This window comes from Emys orbicularis, chromosome 8 (assembly GCF_028017835.1).
Source record: "Emys orbicularis isolate rEmyOrb1 chromosome 8, rEmyOrb1.hap1, whole genome shotgun sequence".
Taxonomy (NCBI): domain Eukaryota; kingdom Metazoa; phylum Chordata; order Testudines; family Emydidae; genus Emys; species Emys orbicularis.
The window spans coordinates 91,217,688-91,242,486 of record NC_088690.1 but is presented as its reverse complement, the minus strand read 5'-3'; the positions used below and the strand labels follow the sequence as shown (position 1 = coordinate 91,242,486).

General features: G+C 43.5%; 1 protein-coding gene across 1 annotated transcript in view; it reads left to right on the top strand.

Annotated features, from left to right (window-relative positions):
- HTR4 (5-hydroxytryptamine receptor 4) overlaps nucleotides 1–23,260 on the top strand; it is a 129,219-nt gene extending 105,959 nt beyond the window's left edge. The window contains exon 6 of the mRNA XM_065409986.1: nucleotides 23,173–23,260. Within this exon, the coding sequence (XP_065266058.1) occupies nucleotides 23,173–23,260 (88 nt within the window). The remainder of the gene's footprint in view (nucleotides 1–23,172) is intronic.
- The last annotated feature ends 1,539 nt before the right edge of the window (nucleotides 23,261–24,799 follow it).

The window sequence follows — 24,799 nt, the reverse complement described above, 5'->3', positions numbered from 1 at the left end:
CCCCGCCCCCCAACATTTCCTCTCTCCCTGGTGTGAATAATGATAAAATGGCTTTAGAACCCTGAACACTAGTATTTCTTTCAGTGATGTCAGGGCCATGATAGTTGTGTGACTGTTTGCCTTACTTCTATGAACACATTAAATACCATAACAGAAAAAGGACATTGCAGAGAGGAAGAGCTCTGGCATATCTGAAGAGGGAAAAGTCACCTTCTCTTGATTGACTTCATCCTATGGATCCTCTTTTTTCCACTATCTCTCTGTGCCATACCCAGGATCATAGTCCCTAAGTTCCATGACTTATTGCTAAAGTGGACAGGAAGAGCCTGAGATGGAAAATGGGGGCACATGATAGCCATGTGTGAGTGAAGGTCTGAAGGGTGTAAACACCTGAGCAGGATGCAGAACTGGCCAGTCTGGACCAGGGGGGAACCTAACTTGGAGTAATGGGGATGGAATAGAGCTCAGGGATATTTAAGATGATGGGCGGGATACGTTTCTCAGCAGTGATATCCAATAGCATAGAATATCAGGGTTGGAAGGGACCTCAGGAGGTCATCTAGTCCAACCCCCTGCTCAAAGCAGGACCAATTCCCAACTAAATCATCCCAGCCAGGGCTTTGTCAAGCCTGACCTTAAAAACCTCTAAGGAAGGAGATTCCACCACCTTCCTAGGTAACCCATTCCAGTGCTTCACCACCCTTCTAGTGAAAACGTTTTTCCTAATATCCAACCTAAACCTCCCCCACTGCAACTTGAGACCATTACTCCTTGTTCTGTCATCTGCTACCACTGAGAACAGTCTAGATCCATCCTCTTTGGAACCCCCTTTCAGGTAGTTGAAAGCAGCTATCAAATCCCCCCTCAGTCTTCTCTTCTGCAGTCTAAACAATCCCAGTTCCCTCAGCCTCTCCTCATAAGTCATGTGCTCCAGACCCCTAATCATTTTTGTTGCCCTCCGTTGGACTCTTTCCAATTTTTCCACATCCTTCTTGTAGTGTGGGGCCCAAAACTGGACACAGTACTCCAGATGAGGCCTCACCAATGTCGAATAGAGGGGAATGATCACGTCCCTCGATCCGCTGGCAATGCCCCTACTTATACAGCCCAAAATGCCGTTAGCCTTCTTGCAACAAGGGCAACTGTCAACTCATATCCAGCTTCTCGTCCACTGTAACCCCTAGGTCCTTTTCTGCAGAACTGCTGCCTAGCCATTCGCTCCCTAGTCTGTAGCAGTGCATGGGATTGTTCCGTCTTAAGTGCAGGACTCTGCACTTGTTCTTGTTGAACCTCATCAGATTTCTTTTGGCCCAATCCTCTGATTTGTCTAGGCCCCTCTGTATCCTATCCCTACCCTCCAGCGTATCTACCACTCCTCCCAGTTTAGTGTCATCTGTAAACTTGCTGAGAGTGCAGTCCACGCCATCTTCCAGATCATTAATGAAGATATTGAACAAAACCGGCCCCAGGACCAACCCTTTGGGCACTCTGCTTGATACCAGCTGCCAACTAGACATGGAGTCATTGATCACTACCCATTGAGCCCGATGATCTAGCCAGCTTTCTATCCATCTTATAGTCCATTCATCCAGCGCATACTTCTTTAACTTGCTGGCAAGAATACTGTGGGAGACCGTATCAAAAGTTTTGCTAAAGTCAAGGAATAACATGTCCACTATTTTCCCCTCATCCACAGAGCCAGTTATCTCATCATAGAAGGCAATTAGGTTAGTCAGGCGTGACTTGCCTTTGGTGAATCCATGCTGACTATTTGTGATCACTTTCCTCTCCTCTAAGTGCTTCAGAATTGATTTCTTGAGGACCTGCTCCATGATTTTTCCAGGGACTGAGGTGAGGCTGACTCGCCTGTAGTTCCCCGGATCCTCCTTCTTCCCTTTTTTAAAGATGGGCACTACATTAGCCTTTTTCCAGTCATCTGGGACCTCCCCCGATTGCCATGAGTTTTCAAAGATAATGGCCAATGGCTCTGCAATCACATCCGCCAACTCCTTTAGCACCCTCAGATGCAACACATCCAGCCCCATGGACTTGTGCTTGTCCAGCTTTTCTAAATAGTCCTGAACCACTTCTTTCTCCACAGAGGGCTGGTCACCTCCTCCCCATGCTGTGCTGCCCAGTGCAGAAGTCTGGGAGCTGACCTTGTTCTTGAAGACAGAGACAAAAAAAGCATTGAGTACATTAGCTTTTTCCACATCCTCTGTCACTAGGTTGCCTCCCTCATTCAGTAAGGGGCCCACACTTTTCTTGACCTTCTTCTTGTTGCTAACATACCTGAAGAAATCCTGCTAGCTGCAACTCCAAGTGTGATTTGGCCTTCTTGATTTCACTCCTCCATGCCTGAGCAATATTTTTATACTCCTCCCTGGTCATTTGTCCAATCTTCCACTTCTTGTAAGCTTCTTTTTTGTGTTTAAGATCAACAAGGATTTCATTGTTAAGCCAAGCTGGTCGCCTGCCATATTTACTATTCTTTCTACACATCAGGATGGTGTGTTCTTGCAACCTCAATAAGGATTCTTTAAAATACAGCCAGCTCTCCTGGACTCCTTTCCCCCTAATGTTATTATCCCAGTGGATCCTGCCCATCAGTTCCCTGAAGGAGTCAAAGTCTGCTTTTCTGAAGTCCATGTGGAATAGTCTCTCAAGTGGAGTACCACTACCTGGGACATCTGAAATTAGACTGGACAAAGCAATGGAAAGTGTGCTTTCGGGAACAATCCAGCATTGGCAGAGACATGGCTTGGGTGAATTAATAGGTCTTTACCATCTCTAATGTCTGTGATGAGGAGCGTATGAGTCAGAGAAGGAGTGAGTTAGGGAAGGGTTCTCTTCACTGAGAATGATTATGCTCCTGAGTGCTGTTCAGCAGGATTTACTTCTGACAAAAATCACCAATCATTCCATCTCATCCAACCATCCCCTACTGCTCTCTGAGAGGAGATATGAGGCTCTGCAGCTGTATCCACTGGGATCCTCTGAGTAGCTGAGAGCAAAAAGCAAAATCCCCAGTTAAAATATAAATATGTTTTTAAAAATTGTATATATTTCAACACAATGTAACCTAGTATTTTATCATATTGGTACTTGGACACCATGGTGATGGGCTCTTTATAAATACAAAGAGAATGATGATTGATTAGGTAGGGGGCTCTCCATTATCATTTCTCAGCCTGTCTAAAGATTTGTCTTTCAGGTGATTGGCACAACAAATCCACTCAGCCGCCATCTGCAACTCACATAGCAACAGTCCAATAGCTGAGGGGTACTGAGCCACCATCATCACTGTAAATGGAGGCAGAGAATTCAGGCTGAATTAGCTGATTAAGGTTCCAAGCTAGACTCTAGAGTATGGTGCATAGTGAACAGCAAGGAGTAAATCTCAAAGGCCCAGATCCACAAAGGTATTTAGGCTCCTAATTCCCATTGATTTCAATGGGAGTTAGGACCCTAAATACCTTTCAGGATCTGGGCCAAAATGTTCAGAGGTTGTGTTCATGTAAACTCCCAAATTCTGAAGTTTTTTCGGAACTCTTTAGCATCTCAAGTCTGTAGGATTTGTCTGGGAGCTTCCTCCTTTCGTCTATGAAGAAGTGAGAGATAAACCGCTAGTCATTTTCAAGAGAGGTGTGTGGTGAATGTATTAACGATGTGCTGGAGGAACACAGCATCTATTGTTCTCGGGGGAATCAAAACTGTCATTAGGAAAATGAGGCAGATTACTTTTAAAGTAGCTGGTGAAAGCTGCCACATTTGCTAGCTCTGTAAGATGTAGTCATCTGCTCGTGCACAGAATAGGAACATGGGCGTCACCATAACAGATCAGACTAATGGGCTATCTAAGCACAGGGACAACAGCAGCAAAAGTTTCCAACGTTCCTTTCTCCTACCCCTGAAGGACCATGTTTTGGTGCTGAGCCTTCATCCTCATCATGTCATTGTTCTCTCTGAGGCTGACAACAAGGCGGGCAATTATGACAACAGTGATGGTGCATTTTGGGATGTGGACACCTCTCTGTTTAGGACACAACTGTACTTCAGTGGCTCATTTGACAAAGACCACCAAACCAAGCCATCAATGGCTAATTGCTTTCAGTCGTGGCCCTGACCTGGGCTGGATTCAAACGAGTGCTCTAGAGGAAAAAGACTCTGCACCTCACAACCACCCTCCTGAGTGTTCTCTCCCCTGGATAATGCGGATTTAAATTTTGAACTAACAGTTTTTTAATATGTTCCATGGCCTGTTACAGAGAGAGATTATTTGCATACAACTAGAGAAGACATGCAGATGTGCAAGCCACACATGCACACAGGCTTGATTTGTGAGTTCAGATCCTCTCCTAGGTCACAAGAAAAAATGAATTTACTGCTGTCATCTGAAATCAAACCAGGCCTACATTAGCATTGTCACACCTAGCAATCAATCACTGATCAACAAGGAATGGACATCGAAGGCCCAGTCCACTGCTTCTTGAAGCCAATGGAAAAACTCCATTTGTCTTCAACAGGGGAGGGGTCGGATTCTAAGGCCATAGAACCCTGTATTTGGCGTGTCTCCACATCTTGTGAGGTCTGAAACAACTGACATGCTGAAGGCGTCTTGGTGATGGAGGGAATGTGAAACGCTGTTACCGGCGAATGGGCTGGCAGCTGGAGAGTGCTGCTGTTGCACTGAGAGCGCCTTCCATTGTGATTTGTGCTCAGCAGGAGGGTTTAGATTTCAAACGAGAGTCTGGTTTATAAGCAGTGCTGTGTTTGATACCTGCAGTGTGACTATTATAGCATGGCATGGGATCCAGCATTTGATGAGGCAAAGAGAGAGAGAGAGTGTATGTGTTTGAGAGAGAGAGAGAGACAGAGAGAGAGAGACAGAGAGGGAGAGAGACAGAGGTGTTTATTGCCCTGCTAGCCAATAAAGCAAATTAGAACTGAACCAAGCATTTGATTTTCATTGCTGCTATATACATATTCCATGCAAGAGCTTATTGCCTCTCTCCCCAAAACTTTGACCTTTGAAAGAACTTGGCTATAATTCATGCTGAAATCTTTGCTTTGAATAACAGCCATAATTCCATAATTATTTCCATTTATTGAAGAAAAAAAAGAATCACTGCTAGATGAAGCAGATTAAATGTACAGTCTAAGTACTGAGACTTTATATATACACACAAACTGGATGCATGAAACTGTACCTGCAATCATCTCTACATTTCCATTTAGCAAATTTTGAACACTTCAGAAACTTCAGTAATCTAGATGCAAGTATTTCCTATGCTACGAAGATAATAAGGAGGAAAATGAGAATCATAACCATGAGGAAGATGCCCTTAGATAACTGCAGCAAAGGCCTTTGGGCAAATATAATCTAATACCAGTTACTTATCTAGCTGGAAACATATACTCGACTTTACAAATGAAGGAAGGAGGAATTTTAGCAAATACTTGTAGAGTGATTGGAATTTTAAAAAATACTTAATATAGCCTCAGACTGTACTGTACTGAAGGGTATTTTAGCCTAGTCCCATCTTACATAAGCAACACATTTTAAACTAAACTACATACGTTATTTGGAATAAACTAAACTATTATATTATTTTTTCTTACAATAGCACCTCAAGGCCCCAACCAAGGCTTGGTCTACACTTACCCCCCAATTCGAACTAAGGTACGCAACTTCAGCTACGTGAATAACGTACCTTAGTTCGAACTTACCTCGGTCCACACGCGGCAGGCAGGCTCCCCCGTCGACGCCGCGGTTCCCCCGTCGACGCCGCGGTACTCCTCTTGTCTAGCTGGAGTACCGCAGTCGACGGCGATCACTTCCTGGTTCGACTTATCGCGTCCAGACAAGACGCGATAAGTCGAACCCAGAACTTCGATTCCCAGCCGCCGAACTAGCGGCTGGGTGTAGACATACCCCAAGACAGTGTCCAAATTGTTCTATACTTTACATACAGGTGGCAAGAGACAGCCTCTAGCCCTAAGAGCTTACAATCTAAAAAGGCAAGATGGACAAAGGAAGTATTAATTTCCCAATTTTATAGATGAAGAACTGAGGCACAGAGAAATTAAGTAACTTGCCAAAGGTCACACAGAAAATCTGGCAGATCTCAGAACTGAACCTAGTTCCCTTAAGGTCAGAACAGTGTCTTAACTCCAAGACCATCTTCTCTTAACAAATTCTTTAAAGAAATCATTTAAAAGCTCAGCTGTTCTCCATTCTATTAGTGCATAGTCAGTATTTGTAAATAGGGTTAAGATCAGATCGTTTTAGTCTCATGCTTTCCTCTTCTTCTTCTACATTTCCATGGTGTATAAAGCATACAATTGCCTTCTTAGAAGGTTATTATTCAGCTTGACTGTTCTGAGTGGGGCCAGACTTTATAGCATCGTGCATGAGGATCTGGGCTGGTAAGCAGAGATAATGGAATGCAGAGCCTTTGCCGTCTCAGTCCTGTCTGTAGTGACTGTAAGTCACTGCCACCGTGGTGACCCACATGAAATGCATCAGTTGTTTCAAACTAGTTTCCTGGTTTTGATTTTTGATAAATCTCTCTCTCTTCTGGGGTCGGTGGCAGGGGGACAGCAGTGCCTGGCAATCTCCCTTGAGAGGCCAAGCTGAACTGTCTGCACCCATAGAAATGATCCGTCAGGGTCAGGTTTGAGGCACATTGGAGAGAGGCAGTACAGGCAAACTTGCACTATTGCTGACCATGTTGTACCTCTCCAGTGAATAAATGAAGAACTTCAGTCTCTGAGGTTCTCAATCCAGCTCACTCCTCCCAACCAGTGAGCTTTGCCATATAACATAGGAAAAAGAGGCTCAGTGACCAATGTTTTCTGAAATTCACTCCAGTACTGTTGATTGGGCTGGAGGTAGGGTGACCAGACAGCAAATGTGAAAAATTGGGACAGGGGGTGGGGGGTAATAGGAGCCAATATAAGAAAAAGACCCAAAAATTGGGACTGTCCCTATAAAATTGGGACATCTGGTCACCTTAGCTGGAGGCTATAGACTCACCACCAAGTGTTTGATATTCCCCATCATGTATTCCACTCTTGAGTTTGGATCTCCTGAAAGTTACCATCCAATTATCAGACTGGCTTCTTCAATTTCACTTCCTGACATAATCCAGTGAGGTCCTCAGCTGTATAAATCACATTACTTTACCTAACTAAGCTGATGTAACTTTGACACAGACAAAACTCAAGGAGCCAGATTCACCCCGGTATAACTCCACCGACTTCCATGGGATTGTGCATGTCTGATTGGATGCGGTCTTGAAATGTGCCTGCAGACAAATGGGCCTAATGTAGAGCCAGTCCACTGGAGCCAAAGCTGGACAGGCAGAGTGAAAACTCAGGAAGAGTTCCGCTAATAAACAGCATGCAGGGACTACTTGAGTTACATCCGTAAAGAAGAGAAAAGGGAGAAGAGGAACAACTAGCTTGATAAATGCTTGTTTTGTTGTTCGTTGATTTGACTGATGTAAAGGAAGTCAAAATACACATTTCCTTTCAGTGGCATCTTTCTCTCTTTCTCGAAGCGAGAACTGGCAGCCCATTTTAGGAGTGAGGCTCTCTGGAGAGGTCTGATGAGACATACCAGAGGCTGGAGTAAGTGGGATGGGGAGCAACTGTTTTCATAAAACCCCAACTAAAGTTTAATAAAGAATGATGAGCATATGCCTAGTTCCAGGTCACTACTTGAGCTGAAGTAAATACTTCACACATGGAGCATGGTGGCTCAAGAATATCAAGTGATTCCGAGACAAATTTGTATTTAAATTTGACTACAAAATGTTTTTAAATCCACTCTGCTGGTGAATCCATCTAAATGCCTTCACGAGAAACTGATGTTAAAAAAGCAGTTGGAGTGCGAAAGTGGCATTTTTGACTATATTTATGTACATTTTACACACTGCACCACACTGTGCACTGCTTAGGCCCAAACTATAAATTTTCTTTCCTTAAAAAAAATATTAAGGAGACAAATATACCTTCAAACTTGATTGGGGTATTTTAGGAAATTTTGAATCTTTTCAGGGACATATTGGTGTTGCCGGAGGTATTGTTCACATTGTGCTAGGAGCCATATAAATATAGAATGAAAAGATGGCACCTGCCCCAAGCGGCTTCCAATCTAAGGGTACGTCTACACTACCCGCCGGATCGGTGGGTAGCGATCTATCTATCAGGAATCGATTTATCGCGTGTAGTGTAGACACGATAAATCGATCCCCGATCGCTCTCCAGCGGCGCGAGAGGCGGAAGCAAAGTCGACGGGGGAGCCACGGCCATTGATCCAGCGCTGCGAGGACGTGAAGTAAGTAATTTTAATTTGATCTAAGATACGTCGACTTCAGCTATGCTATTCTCGTAGCTGAAGTTGCGTATCTTAGATTGATTTCCCCCTCGCCCCCCAGTGTAGACCAGGCCAAAGTATAAGACAAGAATTAAGAAATGGATACAGACAGACAGATGGGGAGCACAAGGAAAGAATGTGATCATACTGGTCAGCCTGATAAGCTGTGGTTTCAACACACCAGCTGTGTATCCGTTGTCGAGATGTACCCTATTGTAGGATTTGTTGGCTGACTGTTGAAGAGTATAACTTATGTGCATATATGGTGCTAGCTACAAAGGGTGCAGTCAGATACTAGTCTGACTTGTTTAACTGTTTCCTTGCCAGCACTCTGGTAAGGGAACCCTGCAGTGACTTATATAAAATATGCTTACTGACCATCAGTATGCAATGAAGAGAAATAGTCATGGCAGCAGGGGATGGAGACATTTGTCTGCTAGGCAGACAAATTTAGCTCCCAAGCAGATGCAGGGAGCCAGTCCGAATACTGGCACTAGCAGAGTTTCACCTTGGCACTTCTAGCTTAAAATTTACTTTCCTCAAGCATTTGTGGGAGTAAAACATATGCTTGAATGTTCATAGGAAGTGAGCAAAACAGAACAGCTCTATAGTGGTCTCCTAGCTCTTGCATACACTTAAACTTCATTGCTGCTTTGGTCCATTCAAAAAAATTCCTTAAAAATTTGCCACTCAGAAGGCAAAGAAGATCCTAAGGAATTACAGATGTGTATGTGAAAGGGCTAACATATCTTTAATAAACACACCTTCTATAACCCATTCGTCTGTCTCTGAGTGAAAGGATGTCAGTCATGCAAAGAAACACAAAGGTTACAAATCAGAAACCAAAATCTTTCTCTCTCTTGAAATTAGGATAAATGATTAATTTACAGAAAGACAATCTGAGCAGTTGTACTGGAAATGTTAGATAGGTTACCAACAGGGAATATGAGATCAACTTAAGATGTTCTGCAACATTAACACATCAGCAAAAAAGCAGAATGAGAGCTAAATTGCAAGCTCAATTTCACCCAAGAAATTGTATTCAGCAGGTTCAGAGATTCATAAATTCCAAGGCTAGAAGGGACCACTGGGATCCTCTAGCCTGACCTTTTGTATAACACAAGCCATAGAACCTCCCTAAAATAATTCCTAGAGCAGATCTTTTAGAAAAACCTCCAATCGTGACTTTAAAAATGGCAGTGATGGAGAATCCACCCACAATACTTGGTAAGTCATTCCAGTAGTTAATTATGCTCACTGTTAAAAATGTGTGCCTTATTTCCAGTCTTAATTTGTCTAGCTACAATTCAATGGCTGAAAGTTGAATTATACCTGTCTCTGCTAGATTGAAGAACCCATTATTAAATATTTGTTCCCCATGTAGGTACTTATAGACTGTAATCAAGTCACTCCTTAACATTCTCTTTGTTAAGCTAAATAAATAGAACTCCTTGAGCCTGTTACTATAAAGCATGTTTTCTAATCCTGTAATCATTCTCGGAGCTCTTCTCTGAACCCTCTCCAGTCTATCCGCATCCCTCTTGAATTGTGAACACCAGAACTGGGCACAGTATTCCAGAAGAGGTCACACCAGTGCCAAATGCAGAGGTAAAATAACCTCTCTATTCCTATACTCAAGATTGTTTATGCATCCAGGAATCAAATTAGCCCTTTTGTCCACACTGTCACACGGGGAGCACATGTTCAGCTGATTATTCGCCACAACCCCCAAATCTTTTTCCAGCAGAGTCACTGTTTCGCAGGGTAGAGTAGGTGGTGTTATCCTCCTTAACATCCTGTAACGATTTTCAACTGTTGCCCAAATATGGCGGTTCAATTTCCCTAGCTGGAGGCATGAGTCATTCCTCTCAGAGCCTGCAAAGAGAAGGAAGCCAGTTTGTTCCATGAAGTCTACACTCTTATTAAGAGTGGAGCAGGGATAAGCATGAGAACCATCTGTGATTAGTATGTTGCAATATAGGTTTGGACCCACAGATTTAAAATGCCTCCAAATGTGGAGGAAGAACTGGAACTTCTACCTGGTGGTGGAGCTTCTTATATCATTGGGCCAACAGCCCAATAGGAATAGGTTGTGGGGTGAATTTTTTGTCTTGTTTTACATATTTTTATAATTCTCCCTTTACTTTTGTTCTCCATCTTCCTTACCACAGGCCCTGTAATGCTTGCTCATATGGAGCCATAAGGGGAAAGGCGTGCCTTGCTTATTAGTGCCACAGTAAATAGCCTGAAGATGTAGAATCTTGATTTTCCCAGATGAATTTGTTGAAGGCTAATTTGTAATTATATCATAATGTGCAGAGAAAGAGCTGGTCAAAATTGTTCCAGCGAGATTTTTTTTTTCATGAAAAATGCAGTTTTTGTTTAACCAAAATGTTTCACAATTTGCATTGGATATTTTCCATTTTTCATTTTGTTTCCTTTTGAATTGATTTTTTCTTTTTGATCTGGTTGGCAAAGAACAAAAATGTCAATTCAAAACAAAATGGATGAAGAATTTGTCCAAATTAGGCTGTGTGCTTGATCAAGCAGAATGTTCCAATCTAACCCCAGCCTGGTAACAGATTAAGCATACTCCTGCATTTAAAACAAAAAACAAACAAACAAAGAGTAACAGAACCTACCGGGACTTAAAGTCACTGCTGTTTGCACCCTTTGGGTTCCATGTAGGTTGCTACAGCTGGTAAATCCACATATTGCAATTGAAATGAAAACTTATGCACCAAGAGCATATGACTGCTGTTCACTTCCGTTGCATAACACCACAAATATAGGCTACGGAGGGGGCTTCTGTTTTTAATGAAAAATTCATAGCCGCTTCATCAGCAAAGAACATGTGACTAAAGAGGGAAGCAAATCAAAATTAAGGTATAGAATTAACATCAGTGAAAATTAATTCTAAACATGGTAAGGACGGTCCACTGGTTAGGGTGCTAACCTGGGACGCGAGAGACTCAGGTTCAGTTCTCTGCCACAGACTTCTTGTGTTGCCTTGGGCAAGCCAGTTAGTCTATGTGAGCCATAGTTCCCCACCCGTTAGATGGGGAGAATAGCACTTCCCTATCTAACTGGATGTTATAACTTACAGTATAAATACATTCAAGATTGTGCAGAGCTTAGACGGAGGCCATATAAGTAACATAGACAGGAGTTACTCTGGATTTTCCCTGATGTAACTTAAAGCAGAAGTTGGACCACAACTAATCAGTTGGGCCTGATTCTTAGCTCCTTACACACACAGCCTCCAAATGCCATATGTTTCAATGTATGCAGTGCTGTAGTCGCCATCTTGGTCCCAGGATATTAAAGAGACAAGGTGGGTGAGGTAATATCTTTTATTGGACCAACTTCTGTTGGTGAGAGAGAGGAAAGCTTTCAAGCTCTGTTTAGCTCAAAAGCTTGTCTCTCACCAACAGAAGTTGATCCAGTTAAAGATATTGCCTCACCCACCTTGTCTCTCTAATATGTTAGAATGGTCTAGTGAGTGTAGCACAGAACTGTTGGTCATTGAATCCCTGTGTGACCACTTCACATCTTTGTGTCCCATCTGTTTACAGAGAAAATAATTGTTACCTACATCAGAGTAAGTAGGTAAGTATCATTTAATGTTTAAAAAGTACTTTGTAGTCCTTGGATGAAAGATGTTACGTGAGTGCAGATAATTAGTGATGAATATTATTGTTCTAATCTACTGCAAGCTCTGCTTGCTTTTGGACAGGCACCGTTAAACAGGAGTAAGGAGTATACCTTGTATATACTGCATCCCTGAAGAAATTTGGAATGTGTGACTATTTCTTCGACATTGTCAGGGGTAAAATTTTCAAAAGCACCTACGTGGCTTAAGGCCCAGATCCTCAAAGTCACTGGGAGTTCAATGGGAGTTAAGTGCCTAAATACCTTTGAGGATCTGGGCCTTAGATGAACCTACGTTTCATTGAAAGTCAGTGCGACTTCAGGTGCTTTTGAAAATGCGGTTTAGGCTCCTACGTCACTTATGTGCTTTTGAAAATTTTACTCCATAGCTTTTTGCCAGGCATTTTTCTAAGTATCACAGCTGAGAATTAAGTGAACAGAACTACTAGAAATTCAAGTCAGCAGGGCATGGTGAAATTCATCCTATGGTATGTAAGGAACTAGTTATCTAACTAGTTATCTACTGGGAGGAAGGGTGGAGATAAACGAGCAGGGAGAGGAATGAGTGGGCTGGAGGTGGAGCAGCTCATCGTCCCTTTTCCAGCTTCATAGAAGTCATTTGGGAAAGCTAACACAGCCATGGGCTGCTTAACCTTGCCCATGAAGTCCCCACTCACACATCTTGGGATCTCTGGGAGCTATTGTGTTTCCCTTAACACTGTTAAACGTGGGGAATGCTACTTTTAACAGTGAAGTGTTTCTCTCCTTTCCCCACTTCCTCCCTTTCTAACTCTTTTGCAACTTCTTCCACTTGGGGTTGGGATAAACCTGTGTCCCTGCCCAGAATGCTTCATGGCCCACTCTGCTTCAGCACAGCCTAAATGGTTCTCTTCACCCTACCACTAATGCGGACATGTGTATATCACGTTGTCTGCCCCAAACCTTCCCTACATCTGTAACTACTGTAGGAAAACACATTGTGAATTACTGTTTGCTACAAAATAAAGAATCAGAGAGGCTGTTCTCCACCTGTGTCTGAAACAGGAATAAAGCAGAACAGATGCTTGATGGCCTGGAATAACTACCATACACAATCATCTTAATCTCATCTCTATTTTTTTATTTTATTTTTTTTTATGTTGCAATTGTGAATTATGTTGTTTGCATTTGTAATTATGAGGCCAAACAGATGGTGGAAGGCTTATTTCAGAATGATGTATCCATTAAAATAACCTACTCTGGGCTGCCAAGTGATTGTTCACTGTAATCCTGATGCACTATAGCAAAGGGTTATTTCTCTCTCTCTCAGTGCATCAGACTGGAACAGAGCTTTGAGAAATAGACACTATATTGGGTGATTGCTATAAAAGGGATGTTGTAAACAGCCACAGTGGGTCAGCCCAGAATATGTCTGTTTGCCAGAAGATGGAATGGGTGACAGGGCCTGGATTGCTTGATGATGACCTGTTCTGTTCATTCCCTCTGGGGCACCTGGCATTGGCCGCTGTCGGAAGGCAGGATACTGGGCTAGATAGACCTTTGATCTAACCCAGTATGGCCATTCTTATGTTCTTATGTATCAGTCTCCTAAGAAAAGGCAGGCATGGAAGGTTATTAGACCAACACAGTTTTCAACCCTAAGAGGTGCCCTCAACTCCGGATTCACCTTGTTTGCTAGGTTCCAGTGATATATGGCCACCAACCCGCCCACCTCCCCTCTTGTTCTGATTTCACTCAAACTGCTCCTACTACAGTTTGTCTGCATAATGTAGTTGGGACTTAAATCGTCTTGAACCCGTTAGGATCTAATCATAGAAGAAGTCCTAAGTCTTCAAATTTTTCAGCATCCTCGGGATGCTTCTATCTCTGTTGCCTTTCAGGACATCCTGCTTAAGGACATCCTGCCTGCCTTTATCTACCCACAGTGACAGGGTACTCAACATGTCTGACAATAGCAGAGGCTCCTTGGAATCTCCTACTGGAATTGGAAGTGGCCATCTGTCCACCAGGCTCCTATCTTGAAATCTCATTTCACCATCTCCCTCTTCTTTATTTTGTGGGGTGCTTCAGCTCTTCCATCTACTGGACATTCTGCTCAGACAGACAATAATGCGCATTTTAGATCTTTTGGATTATTTTGTCTCTGAGCCTTCTGTGCCACTGGTTTTCATATGATCTGATCTAACAAAAGTAAAGGCAGAGATGCAGTGTCAAGGCCTCTTTAAGTTGCAATGGTCTGTACTGACCCAGCTCTGAGTGTTACCTACATTCCAACCCCCTTACCACACCCTATTTATGTGCATTTGCTTCCCACTTAGGCTTCAGCACACAACTCCATAGCAATTAGCATAGTCCATTACACTAGGTAGGTTTGGGGGCTGCCTAGTTTAACTGCCTTGAGAGAAGCTTCATTTTGGGAACAGCTTATCAGCTTATCAGACAGGTTCTTCACAGCCCTCATCAGGAGAGAAACGGCTGAAGGCTTTGTTCCTCCTCCACTCATCAGTTAGAACACCAGAGGAATCAGCATCACTCCTACCCACAGCTATGACACCGCTGCAGGATCCTTTAGTACTTCACTGATGCAATGCAAATACTTTCAGGGCACAGATGGAGAACTAAGTGTAATGATACAAGGCTGCTGTTGCGTTGAGCCCCCAGAGTGCAGGGGCAGAGGCCGAGCAGGGAGCAGCTGAAAGGCTGGCTGCATTTGCTACCAAGCTTCATTAGGGATCCCTGAGATCACTATTATTTCTGGTTTATTTAAAAATGTATTTTCACTTGAAGCCTGCTAATTGTCATGTAGCAAGTCTATGTAACTGCATGTTCCTGTGAGAGTTACCCTGAACCTCCCTCCTCCATCCGCTCCAATCATCTGTTACACCCACTTGTTGCATCTTAAATTAGATTGTAAACCCTTCAGGGCAGGCACTGTCTTTTAATATGTCTGGCCAGAGCCCAGCACGATGGGGTTTCTATCTTGTGCTACAGTGATGCAAATAATAATATGTTCATCTCTCCTAGAGTTCAGATTTAAAATTTTCTTGGTACCCAAACCCCAAGGTGGGGACAGATTATTTTTAAACAGGTGTATTAAATAGCAGACAGAATGTTCTTACTATGTACTAGGGGCTGGTGTATAGTGAAAACTTACATTGGCATAGCTATGTCTCGCAGGGGTGCAAAAAATCCACAGCCTTGAGAGACGTTGTTAAGCCAGCGTAACCCCTGGTGTAGACAGTGGAAGAGAGAACCCCTCCCACTGCTGTAGTGAATGCCTACACTGAACAGCTACAGCAGTGCAACTGTGCCAGCAATGCCCCTCTGCCATGTACATTGGCCAAACCGGACAGTCTCTACACAAAAGAATAAATGGACACAAATCAGACATCAGGAATTATAACATTAAAAAACCAGTAGGAGAACACTTCAATCTCCCTGGTCACTCAATAACAGACCTCAAAGTGACAAATCTTCAACAACAAAAACTTCAAAAACAGACTCCAATGTGAAACTGCAGAACTGGAATTTATTTGCAAACTGGACACCATCAAATTAGGCCTGAATAAAGGCTGGGAGTGGTTGGGTCATTACAAAACCTAAACCTAATTTCCCCCATACTGATTTCCCCCTACTGTTACTCACACCTTCTTGTCAACTGTTTGAAATGGGCCATTCTCATTACCACTACAAAAGGTATTTTTCCTCCCTTGGTATCCTACTGTTAATTGAATTGTCTCGTTAGACTGACCTCACACTCGGTAAGGCAGCTCCCATCTTTTCATGTATTTATACCTGCTCCTGTATTTTCCACTCCATGCATCTGATGAAGTGGGTTCTAGCCCATGAAAGCTTATGCCCAAATAAATTTGTTAGTCTCTAAGGTACCACAAGGACTCCTCGTTGTTTTTGCTGATACAGACTAACACGGCTACCACTCTGAAACCAGTCCCAACGCAGATACTCACAAAACCACACATACACTAACACAGCTACACGCAGAACACAAATTTTCAATGTACGTGGAGAAGCAAAAGCATGCATGTACAAACACAAAACAAACATGCACATACAGAGACTTTTACTACCCTCAAGGATACAAAAAACCCCCTCTCTATCTCTATAAATGTTGATGATGAAAAACTGTTTCCTTTATTTTCTAGGTCGGGGACAGAATTAACAACCCCCCAATCAAATCAAATCTTTCCAAGCCTAGTCTGTAAGTAGCTGCAGAACTTGGTATAAGTCTTCAACAAATGTTTCCCCGCCACAACAACAGAAACCAGGCTCCCGTGAATTGATAATAAAGTTTCCTATTCAGCAAGCACTTGATACTATAAACAGGCAGATTCGGGGGTGATTACCAAACGGAGAGCAGATGTGGCTGCACTACGTGGAATAGGTTTAGGGAGGCTGAGGTATTCTCTATCAATCTGTCCTCAGCAAGGCTGAGATTGATGCTTTCGCCATGCGTGGCGTGTTCTGGGTATTTCGCTTTTGGATTTTTTTCTCTGCTGTTATTACACTTTGGGAATAAATATTTTTCTTTGTAAAGGTTAACAAGACTGGAACCAGCGATAAGCCCAATGTTTATTCAAAGGCTTCGAAAAGTGCAGGTAGTTGCCACGCATGAGTTCCCTTCTGTAGTCTATTAGTGAGACAGCTCCAGCCAGCAGGGGCCATCTTCACTCCCCACAGGTTTTTCATGTGCTGTGCCTGCTAATGCAACCCAAATCCTTGCCCATTGTTTGTGACATAGTTCTAAGTGTGGAGTGGCCCCTCGTCCTTGCGGTAGCCACCAAGGTTAATTTAATGTAAGATTACAGACTTGAATCAAGCCAGGGTCCTTGAGATGAGGGATGGATATGAGTGTTAGGGCTAGGCCCGGGCTATTGTTAAAGTTAAGGGGACTGATTCATTACTGTTCTACTGCGCTTTTACATTGTCTCTGCAGGCGTAAAATGCTGTAATGCTGTATGGGGCCGCTTGGGGAATTCCCCTGGTGTAGGGGGCATCCTGGGCAGGTATAGTCAGTGTAGATAGCCTTATACTACCCTCACAGAGACCCAGGCATAAGGGGCATGCCAGGGAATGGGGACAGAAATGTTCCTGTTCTCCAGCTAGTTTTGCCTGCTAGAAGGGCCCCGGCACTCTATGTTGTGCTCCACTATCAAGAGCAGCCCTCAGAAAGAGGAGGTGCAAAAGTGTCAAGCCACTATTTACCCAGCCCCTGGTCCACACTCAGAATGGGAGTTGGGATGAATTTGGCCCCTTGCCTAGAACAAATCCTGGGTCTAATGTTGGGCTCAGGGCTAGAATTCACATCCAGGAAGCTCAGGCACCATGGCACATTGAGCTTCACTCCAGTGTTAGCTCATGTAATTCTTGCAGGTGACACACCATCCTGGGCTGTCACCTCTGCGAGATAGCTTTCCAGGGGCATTTCTTCTAGGGCAGAGATGCCCACCTTTGCTTCTGCTGCCTTCTTTCCTGCTTTGGTTTGAATACTATAAAGCCCCATAAATAATCTCCTAGACTCCCCACCATGATGACAGATAATTCTATAGGGAGCCTCCTGACTAGTGCATCCAAGTTTCAATGTTCCCATTGGAAGGAGCGGGACAAGCAGGCACAAGAGACCTCCACAGTTCTGGGGACTGTTTTGCAGCACAGGGTACCTGGGGGGAGTCAAAAACTACTAACTATCTTGGCTTTGCTTCCCTAATTGTACAAATCAGAGTGTGGGGGGGGGGAGGGGACGGGGGGAGCGGGTGTGATTGGCTGAGAGTTGAAGGGAGAAACTGCAAGAAAGTTATATCCTGTTGGTGATTATTTTCCTTGTATTTGGTGAATTCCCAAGATATTTTAGGATCACAGCCTCCTCATTTCTATCATGAATCTGTCAAGGATTTATCCAAACAGTCCCCTCAACTGTGCTGAAAGCTAATTCCAACCATTTAATTAAAAAGCCCATTGTACTGTCAGAAACAGTGTGTGCTGCAGAAGCAATTATCTCCAAATTGGTCATTATCACAATTAAAATACCATTTTGCAAGCATGCAAACAGCCTGAGGCAGAAGTTCCTTTATGGGTAATAATGGCTCTCCTTTATCGGACATTAGTGCTGGGTGATGCTGTTTGTGGTCTGAAATGAAATGGCAATAAGCACTCGTTACTGAGTTAGGGGAGGAGTCAGCTTCATACATGATAGGAAGAGTGGGGAGCTATTTCTAATGGAGTTTGAACCAGCATTTAAACGTCCCATATTAGCGACTCATTGTAGGTAGTAGAGCTGAGCAAATAATTTGCAGTGAATAATTTACTCAATGAGTTTAGCCTCTTTTTCTGTTCATGGATTGTGATTTCCTCAGATTTATTCATTATTCAAACCTACTCAGCAAATACCTCTTGACACATTTATCCTGACTATTCGGCATCCACCTAGTGTCGCTTAGTTGTGATTGGTGAGATAAGTCACATGGCATGTTGTTTCCCGATTGGATGAATATGCAAGTGCTTCAAGTGTGAGTGAATGTAAAATTCAGTTGCACAAATGCTTGTGCATTTCAATTTGAAATGTGCTTTCTGTGAATGTTTGTGCCTGTAAAGTGAAGATGATAATCCCAGACAGCAGATTGAATAAAGTGTTGTAATCTGAGAAGGGCGGGGCCTTATGATCTTCTACATCTGGATTTTAAAGTTAGCGCTGTAACAATTAAGCAGTCTGAAGTGTCATATGAAAGGAGAAACCACTGAGAAACCATCACATAGCACAGTAGTCCACCAATGGAAAAGCCCTTAGGCAGTATATTTATGAAACCTCCCAGGCGTCAATAATACAGAATATCTATTATTCCCTTGTTTTAGTTTTCACACTGTGGTATGATTGCTCATTGTGATACAGAATGCTTCTCCCTCCCCCATATGCCCATCTCCCCAGATGGCAAACAGTTGGAATTTTTGGACCAAGCACCAGAAGCAACATGAAAATAAATTTCTGCCCTGAGAGATTCTACAGCACACTAACAATTTCTCTTTAGCTCGCTTTTCGTACAGATGGCACCTTCTGCTAAAATGCCGAACATGGACAATTCCTTTCTGACTACAAGCAGAGATGGACGATATGCTGGGTGCCTTGTATGAAGCCACTTTTCAACAGCTGTCTCTCCTGCTGCTGAACAGACTGTGCATCATTCTGCAGCATGGCTGCCTTGCTCGCAGAGCACATGGTCTCTCTTAACTCAGCTGTAGCACAGATCCTGGCTTGCTGATGTTTCCTTGATAGAGCTTCTTGCACAAATGAGTTCAGTCTGACTTGGCACAATATACAAAAATCAAGTCTTTGCAAATTGTTCTTATATTTTTAATGCCAGAAATGACCATTATGTTAATCTTGTCTGACTTCCTGTCTAGCACAGGCCATTGCATTTCACCCACTAATTCCAGCATCAAGCCCGTATCTTGTGGTTGAGCTAGAGCATATTTTTAGAAAGCCATCTGATCTTTATTTTAAAGATTTCAAGTGGTTGGGAATCCACCTCATCCCTTGGTAAGCTGTTTCAATGGTTATATCCACATGCATAATGATCAGTATTAAAACAGCTGATAGCTATATTAGAAATGAGCTTGAGCCAGGACAAATTTAGATCCAGAGCGAGTTTTCCCCAAAGTTTGGGTGTGTTCATATCCCTGCTTTTGGTTTAGGCCCTTTTCTGTTACACAGGCCCTAACAGATAGGTACTTAGTACATGCACTCAAAGGCCCTACTTTGCACAGAGGAGTGTGCAATTCTAGACATTCTGTGGCTAGAGTGTTATAAGAACAAATCTTGGGTCTAATGCTATTTGCCTCCCCTCTTCATGCATGCTAAAGTAGTAGAACTGATCATATTCCTTTTTAAACATGCACTTTAGGACTGGTTAATTGTTTCATGGAATCATAGGATATCAGGGTTGGAAGGGACCTCAGGAGGTCATCTAGTCCAACCCCCTGCTCAAAGCAGGACCAATTCCCAACTAAATCATCCCAGTCAGGGCTTTGTCAAGCCTGATCTTAAAAACCTCTAAGGAAGGAGATTCCACCACTTCCCTAGGTAACCCGTTCCAGTGCTTCACCACCCTCCTAGTGAAAAAGTTTTTCCTAATATCCAACCTAAACCTCCCCCCACTGCAACTTGAGACCATTACTCCTTGTTCTGTCATCTGCTACCACTGAGAACAGTCTAGATCCATCCTCTTTGGAACCCCCATTCAGGTAGTTGAAAGCAGCTATCAAATCCCCCCTCATTCTTCTCTTCTACAGACTAAACAATCCCAGTTCCCTCAGCCTCTCCTCATAAGTCATGTGCTCCAGACCCCTAATCATTTTTGTTGCCCTCCGTTGGACTCTTTCCAATTTTTCCACATCCTTCTTGTAGTGTGGGGCCCAAAACTGGACACAGTACTCCAGATGAGGCCTCACCAATGTCGAATAGAGGGGAATGATCACGTCCCTCGATCTGCTGGCAATGCCCCTACTTATACAGCTCAAAATGCCGTTAGCCTTCTTGGCAACAAGGGCATACTGTCGACTCATATCCAGCTTCTCGTCCACTGTAACCCCAGGTCTTTTTCTGCAGAACTGATGCCTAGCCGCTCAGTCTCTAGTCTGTAGCAGTGCATGGGATTGTTCCGTCTTAAGTGCAGGACTCTGCACTTGTTCTTGTTGAACCTCATCAGATTTCTTTTGGCCCAATCCTCTAATTTGTCTAGGTCCCTCTGTATCCTATCCCTACCCTCCAGCGTATCTACCACTCCTCCCAGTTTCGTGTCATCTGCAAACTTGCTGAGGGTGCAGTCCACACCATCCTCCAGATCATTAATGAAGATACTGAACAAAACCGGCCCCAGGACCAACCCTTGGGGCACTCCGCTTGGTACCGGCTGCCAACTAGACATGGAGCCATTGATCACTACTCATTGAGCCCGATGATCTAGCCAGCTTTCTATCCATTTTATAGTCCATTCATCCAACCCATACTTCTTTAACTTGCCGGCAAGAATACTTTGGGAGACCGTATCAAAAGCTTTGCTAAAGTCAAGGAATAACATGTCCACTATTTTCCCCTCATCCACAGAGCCAGTTATCTCGTCATAGAAGGCAATTAGCTTAGTCAGGCATGACTTGCCCTTGATGAATCCATGCTGACTATTCGTGATCACTTTCCTCTCCTTTAAGTGCTTCAGAATTGATTCCTTGAGGCCTTGATCCATGATTTTTCCAGGGACTGAGGTGAGGCTGACTGGCCTGTAGTTCCCTGGATCCTCCTTCTTCCCTTTTTTAAAGATGGGCACCGGCTCTGCAGTCACATCCGCCAATTCCTTTAGCACCCTCGGATGCAGCGCATCTGGCCCCATGGACTTGTGCTCGTCCAGCTTTTCTAAATAGTCCTGAACCTCTTCTTTCTCCTCAGAAGGCTGGTCTCCTCCTCCCCATGCTGTGCTGCCCAGTGCAGCAGTCTGGGAGCTGACCTTGTTCGTGAAGACAGAGACAAAAAAAGCATTGAGTACATTAACTTTTTCCACATCCTCTGTCACTAGGTTGCCTCCCTCATTCAGTAAGGGGCCCACACTTTTCTTGACCTTCTTCTTGTTGCTAACATACCTGAAGAAACCCTTCTTGTTACTCTTAACATCTCTTGCTAGCTGCAACTCCAAGTATGATTTGGCCTTTCTGATTTCACTCCTGCATGCCTGAGCAATATTTTTATACTCCTCAGTTTCAGATGTGTAAGGTTCAGATGAAGGGGAATAAAGGCTTGTTTACATGGACACTTAGGCCAGATCTACTCTACAGACCTATATCGGTAGAACTATGTCGCTTGGGGTGTGAAAAATCCACACCCCTGAACAACATAGTTCTACCCCCCCATGTAGACCTCACTGTGTTGTTGGGAGAAGCTTCTCCCATTAACATAGCAACCACCTCTTGTGGAGAAGCATTAACTATGCCAGCTTGTTGGATCCACATGGGGTGCTGAGCGGCTTTGAACATCTGACCTCACAGGGTGGCACCTGAGAAGTCATTATAATTAATTGCTTCAGTGAACGGTGTTTTTCCCCCTCTAGTTCTGTGCAGCAATTCCATTTTGGGGGGAGTCTGGACTCTTGCAAGGAAGACTGATTATTAGATATGAAGTGTTGCAAGGATTTGCATGAGCCACTTTGGCACCAGTTGCTGGGGAGCCTTCCGATCATCTCACACCTACCCCTTTTCACTAAGCATTGCACTCCAAATCCCTTTTACTAGGAGAGACAGAAACCAGAACAATGGGTCTCCACCAGCCTAAGCCAGCAACGCCACTTGCTGTACATAACGTTGTTTTGAGAAGGGCAGCGTGAGGCTGCCTGGTAGTTTAGATAGTGGAATAAGAGGCAGAGATGGAGGTCCTTACCCCCATCCTTCATTTACAGCACCATCAGTTAGGGCCCAGAGTCTGCAGGAAATCAGTAATTTGTGAATATGAAGTGGAGTTTAGCCTGCAGAATGCTCTCATTTTTCAATCGGGGAACTGTGTGTATTTCAGGAGTCTCCAGAAGGTTGTAATCCTGCATGGCAATGATCTAATTGGACATGAAATGATCAGTATTCAGGACAGTTGTACTAAAAGAACTGAGATTACTAGCAATCAGTTGTTTTTAGTGTATGGTTCACATGACTCAGAGGGCAGGTCTCTGGGTCACTTTAAAGGACATATACATTCCAAGCCAAAGCAAAGTGATTTTTTAATACTTGCTTTAAAGAGATTCAATTCTGTGTTGACAACTCAGTCACCAACATCCACCCCAGAATCCCGGGTCTCCTAATTCATTGGCTTGGTTTCTTATGGTACTTGTTATAGCTCAGTTCTACATGAACCGGCAGGTTCCTACTTTGCAGGGGTTGGGGTTAACATTATAGTCACAGTCATCTTCTGCCATCATGAACATGGTTTGGATTTACATTTTACTTGGCAGGTGGAGCAGGGAAACGGGATATTAGGAGCACTCTGAAGTCAACCTGCCTAGGTCTCAGACTCTCCTGAGAAAAGAAAAGGCTCAGCCTGTCCTTTTTAATTTGCTCTAGTGACTCCTATTTGTTTTGCTTTCCCCTCCTCCTAGGTACACAGTTTTACATAATGGGCATCATCAGGAACACGAGAAGCTTCCCATCCACAATGACCCAGAATCCCAGGAGTCCTGTTTCTAATGAAGACCCTGGCAGAGGAACCGCACACCTGCACACCAGATGATTTTGGGGCAGCAGGACTCTAATGCAAGCTCATTTGCCTGCATTTCCCTGGTGCCTCCTGTATTGATTTGATAGGAATGGCTAACAGCATGAAGATGGTGACTGACGAGGCTGAGGAGGGGATGCAATGTGCAGAACAATTGAGGAGACCTCTCTGTTGCTGCAGGAGGATGACTGGACTTTATTAACGCAGCAGGGCCTTAATGTCAGTGCTTTACAGAGGTGTGCAAACTTCCATCCCTGTATACAAAGAGCACACACACAAGCCCTCGCACACACATACCCACACTGAGATTTATGGTTTTTCGCCAGCTGCCATTTTTTGCTGCATGCCGCCTCTTTGTTTTGTGGCCACAATATTGTGATCTTAAAGATTTCAAAGTCTGACTTGAAGCTGTAACGCTGAACTGCAGTAAATGCCTCCTTTGTCTGCTCAAGGTCACACCTACGCCTAACATGGTGCTGTCAGGAGAGACGTAGTGCTTATGTTTTCTTTCTGAAAAGAAAAGGAATTCTTTTCCTTCTCAGTTATCTTCAATGGTGAGATCTGTCAGTGTGAGCTGACAATTCCCCCTGTCCAGCGCAATATCAAATGGAAACAGTGTTTCCCTGTAGATACTTTCCAGTGAGGGTCCTGACCAAGATCTCTGGTAAAAGAGCCAATGAGCAAAAATAGCCCATGAGGATCTAAAATGCAGCCCACAGAGACATATCATCTTTGATATGGAGACATGGCCCACTCAGAGACTGCAAGTCCCAGCAAGTGCTGATCTATATTAGCCAGAAGACAGTAGTCACAGTCTGCCCCATTTTCTACCTATTAGATGCAGTAGTGCTTATTTGGGCAAACTTTGGGCATCCCGCCTGTAAAAGAAAGGTTGATCAAGAGACAAAGTCCTTAGGGAATATCAATCTGTAATAGCTCACTAAGTGCCATGTTGATAAATATATGCCATCTAAAGAGCTTTTCTAGCTACAGTTGGAAGACAAACTCCTACTTGGGTGTTTTGCTTTTTCTTCCCTCCCCTCCCCTCATCCACCTGTGAGGCTTAAAAAAAACAAGCTTCAGAACTTTCAAATGTTGCCCGATGCACCTGCCCTTTTACAATAATCTCATATCCTAGCTACTTCCTGCATGCAGCTATTACTACATTCCTTGTAGGCAGCTTCCTCCTTTGCATGTAAATGACAGGCAACGCTGTAGATCTAGGAACCCTGGGAGTCTGATTTTCGTGCAGTGGGAAATACACAGGTTCTACACCGTGGGCCTGTAACCTCCTTAGATGAAGATCTAACCCAAAGATGACGGCCTTAGCCTGGAAAACAGAAATGTATTTTGTTACATTGTGTAATCATGTACAGATTTTTTTTAATGTAAAGAAAAAAGTTGACATTATTTATTATTATTTTTAAAAAGAAGTGTTTTTTCCATTCTAAGCTTCTAAAACATGGGAGTTTAACATATAAATATTATTATTTTATTAATGTTCTGTTGCT